Source organism: Lucilia sericata, unplaced genomic scaffold (genome assembly GCF_015586225.1).
Source record: "Lucilia sericata isolate MDLA Ls3-8-SP2 unplaced genomic scaffold, ASM1558622v1 Contig001194F_arrow, whole genome shotgun sequence".
Taxonomy (NCBI): domain Eukaryota; kingdom Metazoa; phylum Arthropoda; class Insecta; order Diptera; family Calliphoridae; genus Lucilia; species Lucilia sericata.
The window spans coordinates 29,854-50,014 of NW_023995159.1; the positions used below are offsets into that span (position 1 = coordinate 29,854).

At 27.5% G+C, this 20,161-nt stretch overlaps 1 protein-coding gene across 1 annotated transcript; it reads right to left on the reverse strand.

Annotated features, from left to right (window-relative positions):
• Positions 1 to 571: 571 nt before the first annotated feature.
• On the reverse strand, positions 572 to 19,595 carry LOC119610441 (tubulointerstitial nephritis antigen-like). Its single transcript, XM_037965650.1, is given in 7 exon segments — positions 572 to 856; positions 921 to 1,266; positions 2,212 to 2,290; positions 2,293 to 2,394; positions 2,458 to 2,913; positions 2,973 to 3,202; positions 19,355 to 19,595. Coding segments are annotated over 6 exon segments (1,290 nt in total). The 5' UTR covers positions 3,139 to 3,202; positions 19,355 to 19,595; the 3' UTR covers positions 572 to 715.
• Positions 19,596 to 20,161: the final 566 nt, after the last annotated feature.

Consider the following 20,161-nt stretch of genomic DNA (forward strand, 5'->3'; position numbering starts at 1 on the left):
CAGACGAACGTTTTCTAAATAAAAATTAATTTAAGAAAAACTAGATTTTTATCTTTTTTAAGGCAGCTTTTTGTTGGAAAACAATAATGAAAATTAAAAATTGTATTAACTATTTAATTAAATATTTATGTGTATATGTACGAGTATAGAAAATATAAATAATTTTTCGATATTCCTGTTCTTAGTAATTAGGAAACAATTAAAAAATAATAATTATTAATTATATACTTAAAACTTTAAATAGATTTGAAAACTTAAAACCTATAATAAAAAAGTCATAGAACAAATGTTGGAAAAAAAGCTATAAAATACTCACTGTTAAACGTTGCATTAAATATTTAAGAAATTGTATAAAAAAAAATACGAGGAGTTAAATACAAAATACACAGTTGTTGTTCAGCTAATTTCAAATTCGAAAAATAGACATTAAACTAAAAACTAATTTAAATAATAGTTAATTAATATTTAATAATAAGGTTTATAATAATAGATACTTAACAAAAAACTAAGATTCGTTTGTGTTTTTTTTTAAATAAATCAAGAGAACTGCATTAAAATTATGGAAATTAAAGTTGCTTTAACTAATTTTCTTTTCTTTATCATTTTAATGTATAATTTTTAGTATTTTAACGAGATTTGCTTTGTTTTGGTTGAGGTCTCTTTGTCATCGGTGTTTTGTTTAATATTTAAAATTAAAAAAAGCAAGAAATTATACTTAATTTTTAGTAGCAAAATAGTTGTAAACATTGGGCCAGGCAGCCAAAACATAGCCTTCAATATCACATTCATTGCTACCGCGCAAAATGCGGAAGTAGCCATGTTCACCCCACCAGGGACCCCAGGAGTTGGCAGCAATCTTTTAAGAGAAAACAATATAATGAGCATATTTTCCATGAAAAACCTTAAGATTTGTAACTTACCCAGTATTTAACACCATCATGCTCCTCACCCCAGCCTACCAACTTAACGGAATGGAAACCTCTGGGAGCACCACGACTGGCAGCACTGTGACTATATACACCACCCGAGTATGAGAAGAAATCTCTGTATACACGCATGGTAGCTTGTACGGGACCAGAATGATAAATTTCTGCCATTATATCTGTTTCATTTTTAATCGAGTATGCTGGACCAACGGTATATAACTCATCACGATCAACTCCTGGCACAGGTCTACAGCCATTAGCCGAGAGTGAACGCATTCTGTGATGAACTTTGCAGGTGTCACGATGTCCAACATAGGGATAGCAATTTTCGTCAAGAACACTGCAACGATGAAATAGATATGGAAGTCAATTAGTAGATAGCATAAAATATATTTATATAAAATAAATTTCTAGTTCAGCTCTAGTTCTAGTTCAGTTCTAATTCAGTTCTAATTCAGTTCTAGTTCAGTTCTAGTTCAGTTCTAGTTCAGTTCTAGTTCAGTTCTTGTTCAGTTCTTGTTCAGTTCTAGTTCAGTTCTAGTTCAGTTCTAGTTCAGTTCTAGTTCAGTTCTAGTTCAGTTCTAGTTCAGTTCTAGTTCAGTTCTAGTTCAGTTCTAGTTCAGTTCTAGTTCAGTTCTAGTTCAGTTCTAGTTCAGTTCTAGTTCAGTTCTAGTTCAGTTCTAGTTCAGTTCTAGTTCAGTTCTAGTTCAGTTCTAGTTCAGTTCTAGTTCAGTTCTAGTTCAGTTCTAGTTCAGTTCTAGTTCAGTTCTAGTTCAGTTCTAGTTCAGTTCTAGTTCAGTTCTAGTTCAGTTCTAGTTCAGTTCTAGTTCAGTTCTAGTTCAGTTCTAGTTCAGTTCTAGTTCAGTTCTAGTTCAGTTCTAGTTCAGTTCTAGTTCAGTTCTATTCTAGTTCAGTTCTAGTTCAGTTCTAGTTCAGTTCTAGTTCAGTTCTAGTTCAGTTCTAGTTTCAGTTCTAGTTTAGTCTAGTTCAGTTCTAGTTCAGTTCTAGTTCAGTTCTAGTTCAGTTCTAGTTCAGTTCTAGTTCAGTTCTAGTTCAGTTCTAGTTCAGTTCTAGTTCAGTTCTAGTTCAGTTCTAGTTCAGTTCTAGTTCAGTTCTAGTTCAGTTCTAGTTCAGTTCTAGTTCAGTTCTAGTTCAGTTCTAGTTCAGTTCTAGTTTAGTTCTATTTCAGTTCTAGTTTAGTTCTACTTCAGTTCCAGTTGAGTTCTAGTTCAGTCCTTAAAAGGGTTATAAAACCAATTTTTCTTCCACAATTTTTTTAACTTACCCTTGTTTATGAAGATAACGCCAGGCTGCATCCAAATGACCACCCTCACAACCCTGTTGTTTGCGAGTACAAGACAAATATTTTGTGGAGATAATTGTACAACTTCCTTGCCTTGACTGTGAATAGCATAACGATCGGAGGCCACAGAAGTAGTAGAAAGAACCCAAGAAGAACCGCACCAACCTAAAAAAACAAATACAATATTAATAAATAACAATAGGAGAATAAAATTTCTTAATACTCTACCTTGATCGGGAACATCGGAAATGTACTCAGACCACTTATCAATAGAATTGAAGTTTCTGGGCAAACCATCGGCCTTATTGTGCAAACGAGTCATAGCCTTGACACGGAAAGTGGGTTCTTTGGTACCCAAACGTTTAACCAAACCCTCAGAGTATTTGCGGCCCCACCATTCGCTGTATTTGCGAGCAGACCAACCCAAGTTGTGTATGGAGTTAATGTTATGGATCAAGGCATCATCGGTGAGACACAAATCGGTATCACACACAACACGACCGCCCTCTAAGCAACGGCACTCATTACAATTATCACGGGTGGTATTGAATTTATTAAAGTAGACACCATTGTGTAGACAACTAACAATTGGATCGGGTTCACTTTTACAGAAAGAACGATAATCGGGACAGCAATCACCGGCTACACTACGATCACAGAATTCATCACAGTAGCAGAGAGTATCTAAAGAAAAGTTATTTAGTTAATTTTAAATGTTTGAAGGAATTGATTAAATAACTTACTGGCAATGGGCACTGAACAACTGTCGTGTCTGCTGTCACAGCAACTGTTGATTTTCTCACAGTAGGGTCCAGGATAATCAAATTTCAATGTGTGATCATATGTGAAGCCAAAGGCCACTAAGCCCAGCAGGCAGGCGGCCAATAACATCATGTGTCTTTTGACCATTTTGAAAAAAAAGGGGAAAGGGGGAAAAACACAATCCTCTAACAATTACTCTTTGTTAAGACAACTAAAATTAAAAAAAAAAAAACATAATTGATATGATAAAAATGATTTTTGAAAGCACAGTTGGAAAAAAGAATTATATATTAAATGCTTTGTAACGAAAATAACAAGTAAAAGCTATTAACTGTTTCAAATAAACGATAAATTTGATAAGTTGCCTTGTTAGAGGCTGTTTGGTTGCCTTGGGTGGTTGATTGGTTGGTTGGTTGGTGGTTGTTATTGCAAGTTAAGGTGGGTTTTGAATTTTTTCTAACAATTTTTTTGGTTCCAAAACCATCAGCATCACGATAAGATAGCGACTCTTATATCAATTTGTAGTTGTTTTTTTCGTAATTTTTTTTTTTGTTAACGCTGTTTGCTCTACTTTAATGGCGATGATGTTGTTGCTGTTTAATTGTTTTCAATAGATATTTGTTTATGTGCAACATTATTTATTTTGCAAAGATGCTTTGGCACCAATATGCACCCACTTGCATTCAATATTTATTAATTTATATTTCAAAAATTAAACATTAAGGTGTACATAAAAAATGTTAGTTCTCTACTCCCAAAGCACCAGTCACGTGACTAGTTCTAAGCTTTTTATATAATTATATTTAAATCGAATTTCTGTTGTCTGGTGTAACAATATCATCAACATTTTTTATCCCCTTTTAATTAATTTTGCAAATTTTTTTTTTTTGACAACTTTGTCAGTTCATTAACCAATTGTTTTTTTTATATATTCATGCAAAAGGTTACACTAGTCCAAATTACAAAAATTTAGTCATTTTTAAATTGTTTTTTTTTTTTCTTTATATCCAAAAAAAAACGCTCACACTTACAAAAATAAAACTCAGACTTTTTTTAAAACCACAAACCACAAAATATTTAAATTTCAATTGCTATTTTTTATTCGTGCTTTTTTAAAAATACAGTAAAATACATTTTCAAAAAATTATCTATACATATGATTCCGGGTTATATTTACATTCCACCTCTACAAAATGTATATTATGTTTTTGTTATGCCTGTCATTTCAAACACAAAAAAATTTACAAAAAGTAAATAAAAATATAACAAAAACAACAGACAATTTTTAAGACATGTCAGCGGTTTTCAACTCTGTTAAATTCTATCTGTGCCTTTTTTCTAAATGTTCATACATTTTGTATTAAAACATAAATATACAATTTATTACATATTTGCTGTGTTTATTTAGTTGTATCACAATTTAATAATGTCTCTATGATTTGTTGGTTTACGTTTAGCTGTTGTTGTGTTTTTGCAAATGTAATTAAAAACTTTGTAATAGCAGCTATTACAACAACAACTTCTTCATTAGAAAATGTTAAAAACAATAACATAATAAGAACGCCAACAACAAATATAGCAACAAATATTTTGCGTAAACTTACACTAATGAGCAAAAAACTGAAATGTAATTTAAATCGGAGTGGGAGTACTAACACAAGTAGTTACTTAGAAGGAATTCAACTACACCATTTCCAGAAATAAGGTCTTGTCTAGTTGGGAGCAGTCTATAGTCTAGTCTATAGTCTAGTCTATAGTCTAGTCTATAGTCTAGTCTATAGTCTAGTCTATAGTCTAGTCTATAGTCTAGTCTATAGTCTAGTCTATAGTCTAGTCTATAGTCTAGTCTATAGTCTAGTCTATAGTCTAGTCTATAGTCTAGTCTATAGTCTAGTCTATAGTCTAGTCTATAGTCTAGTCTATAGTCTAGTCTATAGTCTAGTCTATAGTCTAGTCTATAGTCTAGTCTATAGTCTAGTCTATAGTCTAGTCTATAGTCTAGTCTATAGTCTAGTCTATAGTCTAGTCTATAGTCTAGTCTATAGTCTAGTCTATAGTCTAGTCTATAGTCTAGTCTATAGTCTAGTCTATAGTCTAGTCTATAGTCTAGTCTATAGTCTAGTCTATAGTCTAGTCTATAGTCTAGTCTATAGTCTAGTCTATAGTCTAGTCTATAGTCTAGTCTATAGTCTAGTCTATCTATAGTCTAGTCTATAGTCTAGTCTATAGTCTAGTCTATAGTCTAGTCTATAGTCTAGTCTATAGTCTAGTCTATAGTCTAGTCTATAGTCTAGTCTATAGTCTAGTCTATAGTCTAGTCTATAGTCTAGTCTATAGTCTAGTCTATAGTCTAGTCTATAGTCTAGTCTATAGTCTAGTCTATAGTCTAGTCTATAGTCTAGTCTATAGTCTAGTCTATAGTCTAGTCTATAGTCTAGTCTATAGTCTAGTCTAGTCTAGTCTATAGTCTAGTCTATAGTCTAGTCTATAGTCTAGTCTATAGTCTAGTCTATAGTCTAGTCTATAGTCTAGTCTATAGTCTAGTCTATAGTCTAGTCTATAGTCTAGTCTATAGTCTAGTCTATAGTCTAGTCTATAGTCTAGTCTATAGTCTAGTCTATAGTCTAGTCTATAGTCTAGTCTATAGTCTAGTCTATAGTCTAGTCTATAGTCTAGTCTATAGTCTAGTCTATAGTCTAGTTCTAGTTAGTCTATAGTCTAGTCTATAGTCTAGTCTATAGTCTAGTCTATAGTCTAGTCTATAGTCTAGTCTATAGTCTAGTCTATAGTCTAGTCTATAGTCTAGTCTATAGTCTAGTCTATAGTCTAGTCTATAGTCTAGTCTATAGTCTAGTCTATAGTCTAGTCTATAGTCTAGTCTATAGTCTAGTCTATAGTCTAGTCTATAGTCTAGTCTATAGTCTAGTCTATAGTCTAGTCTATAGTCTAGTCTATAGTCTAGTCTATAGTCTAGTCTATAGTCTAGTCTATAGTCTAGTCTATAGTCTAGTCTATAGTCTAGTCTATAGTCTAGTCTATAGTCTAGTCTATAGTCTAGTCTATAGTCTAGTCTATAGTCTAGTCTATAGTCTAGTCTATAGTCTAGTCTATAGTCTAGTCTATAGTCTAGTCTATAGTCTAGTCTATAGTCTAGTCTATAGTCTAGTCTATAGTCTAGTCTAGTCTAGTATAGTCTAGTCTATAGTCTAGTCTATAGTCTAGTCTATAGTCTAGTCTATAGTCTAGTCTATAGTCTAGTCTATAGTCTAGTCTATAGTCTAGTCTATAGTCTAGTCTATAGTCTAGTCTATAGTCTAGTCTATAGTCTAGTCTATAGTCTAGTCTATAGTCTAGTCTATAGTCTAGTCTATAGTCTAGTCTAGTCTATAGTCTAGTCTATAGTCTAGTCTTATAGTCTAGTCTATTAGTCTAGCTACCTATAGTCCTAGTCTATAGTCTAGTCTATAGTCTAGTCTATAGTCTAGTCTAGTCTAGTCATAGTCTAGTCTATAGTCTAGTCCATAGTCTAGTCTATAGTCTGTCTATAGTCTAGTCTATAGTCTAGTCTATAGTCTAGTCTATAGTCTAGTCTATAGTCTAGTCTATAGTCTAGTCTATAGTCTAGTCTATAGTCTAGTCTCTATAGTCTAGTATATAGTCTAGTCTATAGTCTAGTCTATATCTAGCTATAGTCTATTCTATATTGTAGTATGTAGTCTATATTCTAGTCTATAGTTCAGTCTATAATCTAGGTTATAGTCTAGTCTTTAGTCTATTTTTATCTTTGTTACTGTCCTGAGCTTCTTAGGAAATGGTGTTGGTTAATTGTTAGACATAGGAATCGAGATACAATTTGTCTCAATAATAGAAAGGTTTATAAAAAATTCAAAACTTTTTACTTCCCCCTGAGGAAAAAGTAATGCCAGAGAGTATGGTTAAACAACAACGTTTTTATTGGTATAAAATTCTTATCAGGTTTATGCAAATTTTGATATGTTTTTGTTAACTAAAACATTTAACAACTGTTAAAAAAGGTAACTGTGCTCTTTTTTATTTGCTGATTTGATTTTTTGCACAAAAAAAAAAGAAAATAAATTTAAAATTGAAAAGAAATTAATTTTATTTGTTTTGAAGCTTATGGCAAAACAAGAAAACTTTTATCAGTTTATTTATCAAGATTGCAAACGATTAATTTATATAAATTTGCATAAATTATTCAGTAATAAATAACAGTTAGTTTGGCTATTTTGACCACCAATGACGTACAGTTAGTTATGGAAAAGTTGAAAGGTATTGACACAAATAAAACAAAAAAAGATTTTGAGATTAGAAGCAATTTGAATGATTGAGTGTAAGTTTTTTTATTAGATTTATCACCTTATTTTACAAAAAAAAAAGTGATAAAAGTGTGATAGTAAAAAAGACTAATATCTGTATTATAAAAAATGTGTAAAAACAACTAAATAAAGTATTCTAATGATCAATTTTGTTGGCGCTTTAAGCTTAAGCAGTTATTACACTCATACGAATTTAATAGAGACAACCAAAACAATGTTGGTTGTCTCATCATTATTTTGTAAACACAATTGAAAAATTTAATTCTTACAAAAAATCACTTTGAATTTTGTTTATTACGGCTATATTTAATATTTTTAATTTAACTATTAATTTTTTAATTTATCACTAAATATTTTGCTTTTATTTTTTTTGTCTTTTTTTGTTTATTTTTTTTACAGTTTTTGCGTCATTTTATTAATTTTATGATTGTCTGATTATTAGATATTCTTAATATCATTTCAAATTGTCTGCCTTTGTAGAGAATTATTTTAAAATTCATACTGAAAATTATTAATAACAATAATAATAAATAATAAGTGCAATAACAATTAAACAGTAATAAAAATCACAACAAAATACAGAACAATTGTATGAATATATAATAATTATATCAATAACCACAATATTATCTTATAGAAAATTTAACCACAAAAGATCTGGTTTATAGTTGTCTACACGTTTGGGTATTTGGTTAAGGGGTTTCGTATAGGAGAACATTTTTAGGGAAAAGAGTTGAAAGGAATTTTTTAATATGAATAAGCAAATATAACATATTCACAGTAATAAATAGACTAGTCTATTACTAGACTATAGTCTAGTCTATAGTCAAGAGCTGGTACAGTCCATACTCTAGTTAATAGTCTAGTTTATAGTCTAGTCTACAGTCTATTCTATAGTTTAGTATATAGTAAAGTCTATATTCTATAGTCTATTCTATGGTGTAGTCTATGGACTATTCTATAGTCTAGTCTACAGTCTAGTCTAGTGTCAAGTCCATACCCTAGTTTAGAATCTAGTCTATAGTATAGTCAACAGTTTATTCTACAGTCTGCTCTATGGTCTGGCCTATAATCAATTCTATAGTCTAGTCTATAGCAAATTCTATAGACTAGTCTGTAGTCTACTCTATAGACTAGTCTATAGTCTACTCTATAGAATAGTCTATAGTCTAGTCTATAGTCTAGTCTATAGTCTAGTCTATAGTCTAGTCTATAGTCTAGTCTATAGTCTAGTCTATAGTCTAGTCTATAGTCTAGTCTATAGTTAGTCTATAGTCTAGTCTATAGTCTAGTCTATAGTCTAGTCTATAGTCTAGTCTATAGTCTAGTCTATAGTCTAGTCTATAGTCTAGTCTATAGTCTAGTCTATAGTCTAGTCTATAGTCTAGTCTATAGTCTAGTCTATAGTCTAGTCTATAGTCTAGTCTATAGTCTAGTCTATAGTCTAGTCTATAGTCTAGTCTATAGTCTAGTCTATAGTCTAGTCTATAGTCTAGTCTATAGTCTAGTCTATAGTCTAGTCTATAGTCTAGTCTATAGTCTAGTCTATAGTCTAGTCTATAGTCTAGTCTATAGTCTAGTCTATAGTCTAGTCTATAGTCTAGTCTATAGTCTAGTCTATAGTCTAGTCTATAGTCTAGTCTATAGTCTAGTCTATAGTCTAGTCTATAGTCTAGTCTAGTCTAGTCTATAGTCTAGTCTATAGTCTAGTCTATAGTCTAGTCTATAGTCTAGTCTATAGTCTAGTCTATAGTCTAGTCTATAGTCTAGTCTATAGTCTAGTCTATAGTCTAGTCTATAGTCTAGTCTATAGTCTAGTCTATAGTCTAGTCTATAGTCTAGTCTATAGTCTAGTCTATAGTCTAGTCTATAGTCTAGTCTATAGTCTAGTCTATAGTCTAGTCTATAGTCTAGTCTATAGTCTAGTCTATAGTCTAGTCTATAGTCTAGTCTATAGTCTAGTCTATAGTCTAGTCTATAGTCTAGTCTATAGTCTAGTCTATAGTCTAGTCTATAGTCTAGTCTATAGTCTAGTCTATAGTCTAGTCTATAGTCTAGTCTAGTCTATAGTCTAGTCTATAGTCTAGTCTATAGTCTAGTCTATAGTCTAGTCTATAGTCTAGTCTATAGTGTAGTCTATAGTCTAGTCTGTAGTCTAGTCTAGTCTAGTCTCTAGTCTAGTCTATAGTCTAGTCTATAGTCTAGTCTATAGTCTAGTCTATAGTCTAGTCTATAGTCTAGTCTAGTCTAGTCTATAGTCTAGTCTATAGTCTAGTCTACAGTCTAGTCTATAGTCCAGTCTATAGTCTAGTCTACAGTCTAGTCTATAGTCTAGTCTATAGTCTAGTCTACAGTCTAGTCTATAGTCTAGTCTATAGTCTAGTCTATAGTCTAGTCTATAGTCTAGTCTATAGTCTAGTCTATAGTCTAGTCTATAGTCTAGTCTATAGTCTAGTCTATAGTCTAGTCTATAGTCTAGTCTATAGTCTAGTCTATAGTCTAGTCTATAGTCTAGTCTATAGTCTAGTCGTAGTCTATAGTCTAGTCTATAGTCTAGTAGTCTAGTCTATAGTCTAGTCTATAGTCTAGTCTATAGTCTAGTCTAGTCTAGTCTATAGTCTAGTCTATAGTCTAGTCTATAAGTCGAGTCTATAGTCTAGTCTATAGTCTAGTCTATAGTCTAGTCTATAGTCTAGTCTATAGTCTAGTCTATAGTCTAGTCTATAGTCTAGTCTATAGTCTAGTCTATAGTCTAGTCCTATAGTCTAGTCTATAGTCTAGTCCTATAGTCTAGTCTATAGTCTAGTCTATTAGTCTATAGTCTAGTCTATAGTCTAGTCTATAGTCTAGTCTATAGTCTAGTCTATAGTCTAGTCTATAGTCTAGTCTATAGTCTAGTCTATAGTCTAGTCCTATAGTCTAGTCTATAGTCTAGTCTATAGTCTAGTCTATAGTCTAGTCTATAGTCTAGTCTATAGTCTAGTCTATAGTCTAGTCTATAGTCTAGTCTATAGTCTAGTCTATAGTCTAGTCTATAGTCTAGTCTATAGTCTAGTCTATAGTCTAGTCTATAGTCTAGTCTATAGTCTAGTCTATAGTCTAGTCTATAGTCTAGTCTATAGTCTAGTCTATAGTCTAGTCTATAGTCTAGTCTATAGTCTGTCTAGTCTAGCTATAGTCTAGTCTATAGTCTAGTCTAGTCTAGTCTAGTTTGTAGTCTATTCTTTAGTCTAGTCCATAGTCTAGTCCATAGTCTTGTCTATAGTCTAGTGTATAGTCTAGTGTATAGTCTAGTCTATAGTCTAGTCTATAGTCTAGTCCATAGTCTAGTCTATAGTCTAGTCTATAGTGTAGTCTATAGTGTAGTATACAGTCTAGTCTTCAGTCTTGTCTAAAGTCTAGTCTATTGTCTAGTGTTTAGGTAAGTTCATAGTCTAGTCTGTAGACCAGTCTATTGTTTATGCTATAGTCAAGACTATAGGGTATTCTCTAGTCTATTCTATAGTTTACTCTAATTTATGGTCTAGTCTGTAATCTAGCCGTTAGAATAGCAAACCCTAACCAGAAATTCTTTCTAAATAACATAAATACAAACAAAATATTTTTGCACCTAATTTCAATGAATTACTTATGCATGTAGATAATTTAAACAAAAAATTAAATAAATAATAATAACACATTTTTATAGACAAATAAAAACAATTTAAGAAATTAATTAATTATAGTATTTGTTGTTTAAATTTTATATACAGATGTACATATTGTTTATTAATAATGCAAATGCTTTAAAATATGATACAAATTCTATTTTTAAAAATTTTCAAAAAATGATTCAATAAACTCCCTCTCCTCTCTCCCCCCCTTCAAGCACCTATCCACTTTCTATAATTTAATCTTTTTTCGGTTAAAAAAAATTAATTGGGGAATAAAATTTAGCATAAATAAAAAATAAAGCGAAACAATAATGAAAAAGAAAGACATAAAATTCTAAACCACAGATACAAACAAAAAAAAAAAAACATTTTCTTGATTTGATCAATAAGATAAATCTTAAATCAATAACAAGTTTTGGGGGTAAATAAAAACCAAAGCAAAACCAGTCGGTAATCAGTGACAACATCAATTGGCAATCAGTCCGTCTGCCTGTCTCTCTATCGGTGGGTAGTGTTGTCATCACTTAAACATTTGTTAAGAAAAAGAGGACGATATAAAGTTTAGATTAGAAAACTTCTACTATCTCTATCTACTGCTTAGTTAGTTTAAAAGTTGTTTATCTTTAATTTTTGTTTTCAGATTTTCTTAATTAATGCAAATTTGTAGCATTTTGATTTGAGAGACAATTTTTGTATAAAATGTAAACAAATCATGTGTGATGACATTTTGTTGTAGGACCCGTTCTGCTTTTTATGTATCCCCCCCTAAACTAGGAAGTCTTATTTGGTAATATGAATAGAAAGAGACCTTGGAACGATCACTAAGCTTAACACTTCTTTGCAATTGTTGTGTGTGTGTGAAAGATTAAATTGTTTATAAACAATTTGATTTACATGCTGTGGTGTATTAATTGAACCGGTTCGAAATGATTTTGTTTTAATTAAACTCTAACATAGACTGATACTTTGTAAATATTAGTATTTACATGATGTTTGCTTTTTCGGGGTTTGGTTATTAATTTGTTTTAATTTAGACATTTTCTGCTTTAGTAATTTTGTATTCTTATCTTGTAATTGAGTGTGACTAATTTTAATTTATTTCAAATTTTAATGTCCGTTGATAATTTTTGTGTGTTTTTTTTTTTGTTTTTGTAGAATTCTAAAGCAATGTCCAGTAGTCCAGTATCACTGCGTAAATTAGCGTTATAAGTGTGGTTATTACAGAGCTAATTCTGTTTAAAATATTTAGCAAAAGTAAATGATTTGCTTGTTATTAAAATTTTGTATTAAAGTTGTTTAATGAAAGTTCACATTAGCCAAATATTTAGTATAAACATATAGATCCTACGATGTTTGAACCTTTTTTGCGAAGAAGTTCTACTATGTCCGTCCGTCTGTCTATTTATTTACAGGCAAACTGCAGGTTGTAAAAAATTAAAATTTTCGATAAAATTTTGTTTGTATAGAAAATGTTCAATAAAATTTTGTTTTTATAGAAAATTTTCGATAAAATTCTCTTTTTTATAGAATATTTTAGATAAATGTTCTTTTTTATAATTTTTTTTTGATAAAATTTTCTCTTTTATAAAAATTTTTGATAAAATTTTCATTTTTATAGAAAAATTTCAATAAAATTTTCTTTTTTATAGACAATTTTCGATAAAATGTTCTTTTTTATAGAAAATTTTCGATAGAATTTTCTTTTTTATAGAAAATTTTCGATAGAATTTTCTTTTTTATAGAAAATTTTCGATAAAATTTTCTTTTTTATAGACAATTTTCGATAAAATGTTCTTTTTTACAGAAAATTTTCGATAGAATTTTCTTTTTTATAGAAAATTTTAGATAGAATTTTCTTTTTAATAGAAAATTTTCGATAAAATTTTCTTTTTTATAGATAATTTTTGATAAACTTTTCTTTTTTTTAGATAATTTTCGACAAAATTTTCTTTTTTATAGATAATTTTCGATAAAATTTTCTTTTTATAGATATTTTTCGATAAAATTTTCTTTTTTATAGAAAATTTTCGATAAAATTTTCTTTTTTATAGAAAATTTTCGATAAAATTTTCTTTTTAAAAGTAAAAAATAAACTTTAAAAATTCAACTTTTTATAGAAAATTTTCGATAAAGATTCAACCTTTTATAGAAAATTTTCGATAAAGATTCAACCTTTTATAGAAAATTTTCGATAAAAATTCAACTTTTTATAGAAAATTTTCGATAAAAATTTAACCTTTTGTAGAAAATTTTCGATAAAAATTCAACTTTTTATAGAAAATTTTCGATAAAAATTCAACTTTTTATAGAAAATTTTCGATAAAAATTTAACTTTTTATAGAAAATTTTCGATAAAAATTCAACTTTTTATAGAATATTTTCGATAAAAATTCAACTTTTTATAGAAAATTTTCGATAAAAATTTTGTTTTTATAGAAAATTTTCGATAAAAATTTTGTTTTTATAGAAAATTTTCGATAAAAATTTTGTTTTTATAGAAAATTTTCGATAAAAATTTTGTTTTTATAGAAAATTTTCGATAAAAATTTTGTTTTTATAGAAAATTTTCGATAAAAATTTTGTTTTTATAGAAAGTTTTCGATAAAAATTTTGTTTTTATAGAAAATTTTCGATAAAAATTTTCTTTTTATAGAAAATTTTCGATAAAAATTTTCTTTTTATAGAAAATTTTCGATAAAAATTTTCTTTTTATAGAAAATTTTCAATAAAAATTTTCTTTTTATAGAAAATTTTCGATAAAAATTTTCTTTTTATAGAAAATTTTCGATAAAAATTTTCTTTATATAAAATTTTTGAAACCAATTTACATTTTATAAAAAATTTTCGATAACAGTTTTTTTATATAAAATTTTCAATAAAATTTTCTTTAAAAAAAAATTTTACTTTATTTTTATAAAAAGCTTTGTTTTTATAGAAAATTTTCATTGAAGGTTTTTTTATGAAATTTTCAATTTTAATGAAAATTTTCTTAAAAAATTCAATAAAATTTTCATTTTAAAAGAAAATTTAAAAAAAATGTCTTTGTATAAATACGTTTCAATAAGTTTTATTTATAATTTGTAAAACTTTGGCCCACTTTTTAAAATATATCTAAGCAACAAGTTAAAAATAACAATTGCAATATTTAGAACATTTAAAAACTAAAATCAATAAAAATATTAAATATTGAAATACAGTAGTTTTCCGATTTAACGACCATTCAATTCTACGAACATCGCATTTAACGAACAAGCTAATTTTTCCTATTGACTACCTTAAATAACGAACAAAACTTTTTTTGTACTCTGTTTAACGAACTAATAAAAATATTATTATTTAAATGAAGATAAAATGACATTTATCAAAAATAACAAATAACCTAAGTTGTAGCGGTGCTTTTATACCCAAAACCGTAACACATTCTGGGTTCTTATTAAATTTTAGTTCGATGTAGCTATGTCCGTCCGTCCTTCAGATAATGACTCTAACGCTCATTACTCGCTTAACAATACGAGTACACCGTTGAAATTCGATTCAAACATGTTCTATACTAACCGAAATCTCTAACAAATTTTATCGGAATCGGTCCATAATTGACCTTACCCTCCATATCAGGCCATGACTGAATTAAAAATACAGCGATGAAATTCGACACAAATATGGTTTGAAGGTGGGTATATAAGATTCGGAATTTTGTGTTTTGTGCTATTTTTATCAAAAACAGAATTAATTTTTATAAAATACATTTAAAAAATATTTTATGTACCTATTTTTAATTATTTTCCTACCAAAAACCCATGTTTTAGTTAGTACTGCATATAACGAACTTTTCAATTTTACGAACAGGCCTGACAACATATGGGTTCGTTAAATCGGAAAACTACTGTATAATAAATGACCCCAAAGTGTCAAAAATTTTAAGTACCTTAAATGTCAGATAAAATAATTTAAAACACCTTGAAATTCCTTGCCAATCATAATTATCTTAAAACATATTTGTTAAACAATATGTTTAATAACAACAACAACAAAAAATTAGCAATAAATACACAAACATTTGTTGGATCACTTTTATTTTGTTTATTTATACTTTCACCCCATTACTAAGCAAACTACGTAGTTGGTAGCAAACATTTAAATACTAAATTCATACATTCACATAACACACACACCCATACCTTGATAATGAAAACAAAATTAAACAACTTCATTATGAAGATCACAAGATTTTTCTTTTTTTTTTTTTTTGTCTTTTTTCTTGGCATATCCACAGGTGTTGTATGGCTTTTCCTATTCTTTTCCCAAAACTACAAAAAAACATCTTAATAAAACAATGAAAAACAAACAACTATATAAATTTAAATGAGTCTTCCTTTCCTTCTTGTCTACTTAAATTTATTATAATAAATATTTTTGTTAAATTGTTCATCATCTTAAGAACAAACAATAAATTCACACACACACACACACAACTACAAACAAATGAAATTATACACAATAAACAATATTGGCAGAACAATAACATGATTAGTCAGTTGGTCAGTCATTAACCCATGGGGGTGTCATGGGGTTCATATTTATAATTACTGTTATTTAGTGAGCTAATGTTGGTTTTTAAAGTTTTATAGCTTTTTGATTGTTGTCTTTTCTATTCTTACAAGTCAATAAACTTTTTTTTATTTTACCTGACAGTTAAGAGAGGTGAGAGATAGAGATCTCATTATTTAGAAGTTGAAGTGTTAAATTTGTTATAAGACAAATTTTATTTATGTTAAGTAATGAATTAAAAGAATTTTCTTTTATTTATGAGAAATTTTTTTTTAAATTTTATTATTCTGTTAAAAATTATTTTCGGAAAAGTTTAAATCAAGAAACTGACATCACAACAATAACTTCTTTTGAACAGAATTTTTTTTATAAAAAAATTGTGTTAGCTTTTATTGTTATTTATAGATTTACTAGAAAGTTTTGGGTACTAAAGGTTTTCATTAGAGAATATTTAGTACTAAAGTTTTCATTCGAAAATTTTTAGTACCGAAAGTTTTTATATGAAAAATTTTAGTAAGAATTGTTTTTATCTGAATATGTTTAGTACCAAAAGTTTTTTTATTAAACAATTTCATTGCAACATTTTTAGTACTAAAAAATTTTAGCACATAAAGTTTACATTTTTAAGTTAGCTAACTTGAAATAACATCATATAGGAAAAAATAACCTAGGCCTCTTTCGCGCCTCTTGTGCGTTCCCACCAGACTACAACACTTTTTAGGCTACATTTTAGTACAAAATTATATTTATTACAAAATTTTTAGAACTAAATTATTTTCTTTAGAATATTTCTAAATTTAAATCATTGTCTTTAAAAATATTTTTAGTGCTAAAAGTTTAGTACCAAACGGTTTTCTTTAGAATATATTTAGTACTTAAATAAAAAATTTTTCTTTAAAATGTTGTTAGTTTCAAGCCATTTTATTTAAAAATTTATTAGTACAAATTTTTATGTTTAAAAAAGTTTTAGTACTAAAAGTTTTTCCTCATTAATTTGTATTAGTACTAAATTATTTTGTTTAGAATATTTTTAGTCTGAAATAATTTTCTTTAAACAAATTTTAGAACTACAAATTTGTGTACTTATTCTCTTGACATATATAATTTTCATTGCCTATAAAATATTTTAGTACTTCATGTTTAGTACCAAACGTTTTTCTTGAAAACATATTTAGTACTAAAATTTTCCTTAAAAAATGTTTTGTACCAAATTATTTTCCTTAGAATATTTTTTATGTTTTAAATCAGTTTCTTTAACAAATTTTAAGTTAATTTTTTTTTGTTTATAATATTTTTAGTACTAAAAGTTTTTCTTCAAAAAATTGTTAGTGCTAAAAGTTTTCATTAGAAAATTTTTCGTACTAGATTATTTTCTTTAGAATACATTTAATTTTAAAAGCATTCTTTAAGAAGTTTTTAAGACAAAAGTTTCTATTTAAAATATTTTTAGTACTAAAAATTTTTCTTAATAAAATGTTTAGTACTAAATCATTTTTCTTAGAAAATGTTTAGGTGCCATGGCTACGTACATAAAAAATAAAACATTTAGAATCCTTCAATTTTGTCGGTGACGCTTTAATTTAAATATTGAAGACAAAATAGGCTGACAAGCTTTAGGGGGCGTGGCATCTCTTATATGAATTGAATACAAAAACTCGTATATCTAAGAAATGATTAAAGCTAGAATCCTAATAGTTTGAACAAATAACTTTAAAATCCATATGAACTTTTGGAAATAAAATGGAAGGATTAGCAATAGGGGGCGTGGCACCTACATGAATTAAATACAAAAGTTCGTATATCTAAGAAATTATTAAAGCTAGAAACCTAAGAAATTAACAAATAGAATCCTCAAATATGAATAACTTTGACATCCATGTGAACATTTGGATAATATATTGGCGGATAAACAATATAGATCGTGGTACCTCCCATTTGTATTAAATACAAAAATTCTTATATCTGGGAAACTATTAGAGCTGGAATCCTCAAATATTGCATGAACAAATTTGACATTCATATGAACATTTGTATAACATATAAGCGGATAAACAATAAGGGCCGTGGCACCTCCCATATGAATTTATTACTAAAGTGAATATCAGATTGTAAAGGATTTTCTAATTATATTGTTTTAAGGGTTATGTACTTTATATAATACTAAGTTTAATACTAATAGTTCTACAGTAATTCAAAAGCTTGTTTTAAGAATCCGGGTTCTCAAAAGTTGCTTCAATTTCATACAAATGTCCTTGATAAAAGAAACCGATCACTATTGCTTCTAAGAATGAATTTTAACAAAATTTTGAACTAGTTTTAGTAGGTCCAAAACGTGTTCTTTCACAAAAATTTTACAAAATATTCGATTTTTTTATTAATTGTAAAATTTAAATAATGATTTTATTTTTTAATAAATTTCACATCTTTTCTAAAAGATTTTGATTTCGTAAATTCGCCATTTTTTGAAAAATCCAAAATTTCTCTTTTTTGCTATTTTTTCTGAAAATTGAAAAGTTTCTCTGTCTCTATGGGTTAAAACGTAAAATTTCCTTAAATTTATTGCCATCCAATAAATAGGTCGACAGTTCGCTAGTTTGTTTAAGAAATCTTTAATAAATTAAAATGTCAAAAAAACTATGTTTTTTATATTTTATAATTCAAAATTGTTTAAAGAATAGTTGTAATTAAATATTTTTTTAATTTCTGCTGTAAAATTTAAACATTTTAAGGTACAAAATTTTGTAAAATTTTCTAAATATTTCTTTTTGAATACATTAGCATTGTTGTTATAGTTTTTACTTTTCCTTTCATTATTTGCAATATTTAAGTAAAAAAGTACAGTTACAGTCAAAATTATAGTTCATTAAACAATCGTTGACAATAAATAGAAAAAAAAAACCAAAAATAAACAGATCTTTTGAAAAGGAATAATAATTATGGGGGAATAAAGAGTATCAAAATCGCCCTTTTGTCACACACAACTGTACATCGAGTCTTATTTATTATATTTTAAAAAAATTGACATATTAACATGACAGTGACACTTGTTATACGAAGTGCCAACTTATGCTTTTTTAAAGCACTTGAAATCATTAAAATAAATTTCGAAATTAAGCCAAATTTCAACATCTTTATAAATAAATTAATTTAATTTATTAAAAATAAAATATTTCAATTGTTTATAAACAAAATTAACAACAAACAAATACTGAAATAAACTTTTTGAATCAATTGTGCTTTAAGATTCCAGGGCTTTAAGGTTCGAAGGACCATTTCTATTTTTTATAATTACTAGAAAAAGGTTAAAAATTTGATGAAGTAGACAACAAATTTTCAAATTGATAATAAAACTAAATTGTAATTTTACTAAATTTAAGAATTTTTCTTACTTTTGTAAAAATTATGAAATTATAAAAATTTCTACTTTATCAATTAAAATTGTTTTAATTTTTAATTATCCTTTGTTAATTAAGCAAAATGAAGTAAAGTAATAAAAATTATTAAAAATTAATTAAAACATTTAACTAAAATTATGTTTAAATTTATAGAAAATAGATTTGTTTTTATAAAATTATATAAATTTTAAAAAAATATAAACTTTGTACTTAACGCAGTCTTTTTTTTACTTGCAAATGTCTTTAGCAATTGCCGTCATAAAGTTGCAAAATTTTAACAATTAAACAAACACTTAAATTTTTTTTAAAATTCAGCACTTTTTTAATAAAAAATTGTTTACAATTTAGAAAAATGCTTTAATTTTCAAAAACCAACCAACCACTTTTTTATAAAAATAATAAAATAATTTTTTTAAAAAAATATAATTACATTTGAATTTGAAATCAAATAACTGCCCGTTAAACAATTGTTTTAAAAATAACGTTTAATTTAATCTTGTAACAAAAATTATTTTTTTATATTAAAGGTGTCCTTGTTTTAATAATTTCAAGCAGTTCCTTTTTTTGGGTTTATTTTTTTTTTTTTCAAACAAGATTTTGTGATTAGCGAAAAATATTGATTATGATATTTCGCGATCGCGACTCGGTGTCAACTGAATTCACAAATAAATTCGCAGCCCAACAAAACCTGCTGACAATGCTTTCTTCTTCTATCGAGACTGAAATTCAAACGAAAGAAGTCGTCGTTCGCGTCAACGTCGACGTTTATTCATTCACCACATTTATATGGTTAGATGTTTTTAGTATCTTATGAATACAAAATAAAGCGAAAAATAAACAAAAATTGTGCACAAACATAATGTGAATACAACAATAATAATAATATTAAAATTAAAAGAGCGAAAAAAACACAAAAGAGTAAGAGCTTCATACTCAGCATAATGTACACTTATTCAAATAAACAAATAAAATAAAAAAGAATCATTGAATAAAGTTGGCCAGAGTATGTAAAGATCGTTCTTTTAATTCCCATAAGAGAGTGAGCCGTCTAATACATTTACAATTATTGTTTTAATTAAAGCAAACAAACGTTTTTGATCATAAACTTCTATCTGTATTTGTTACATTTATTTTTTAAAACACAAAATTCAGTTATTTCCCCCTTTTTTTATATTTACCGGCTTTTAATGTGTACAGTGAGAGAGCGCTCACATCAGCTCAAATATTTTAATTTACA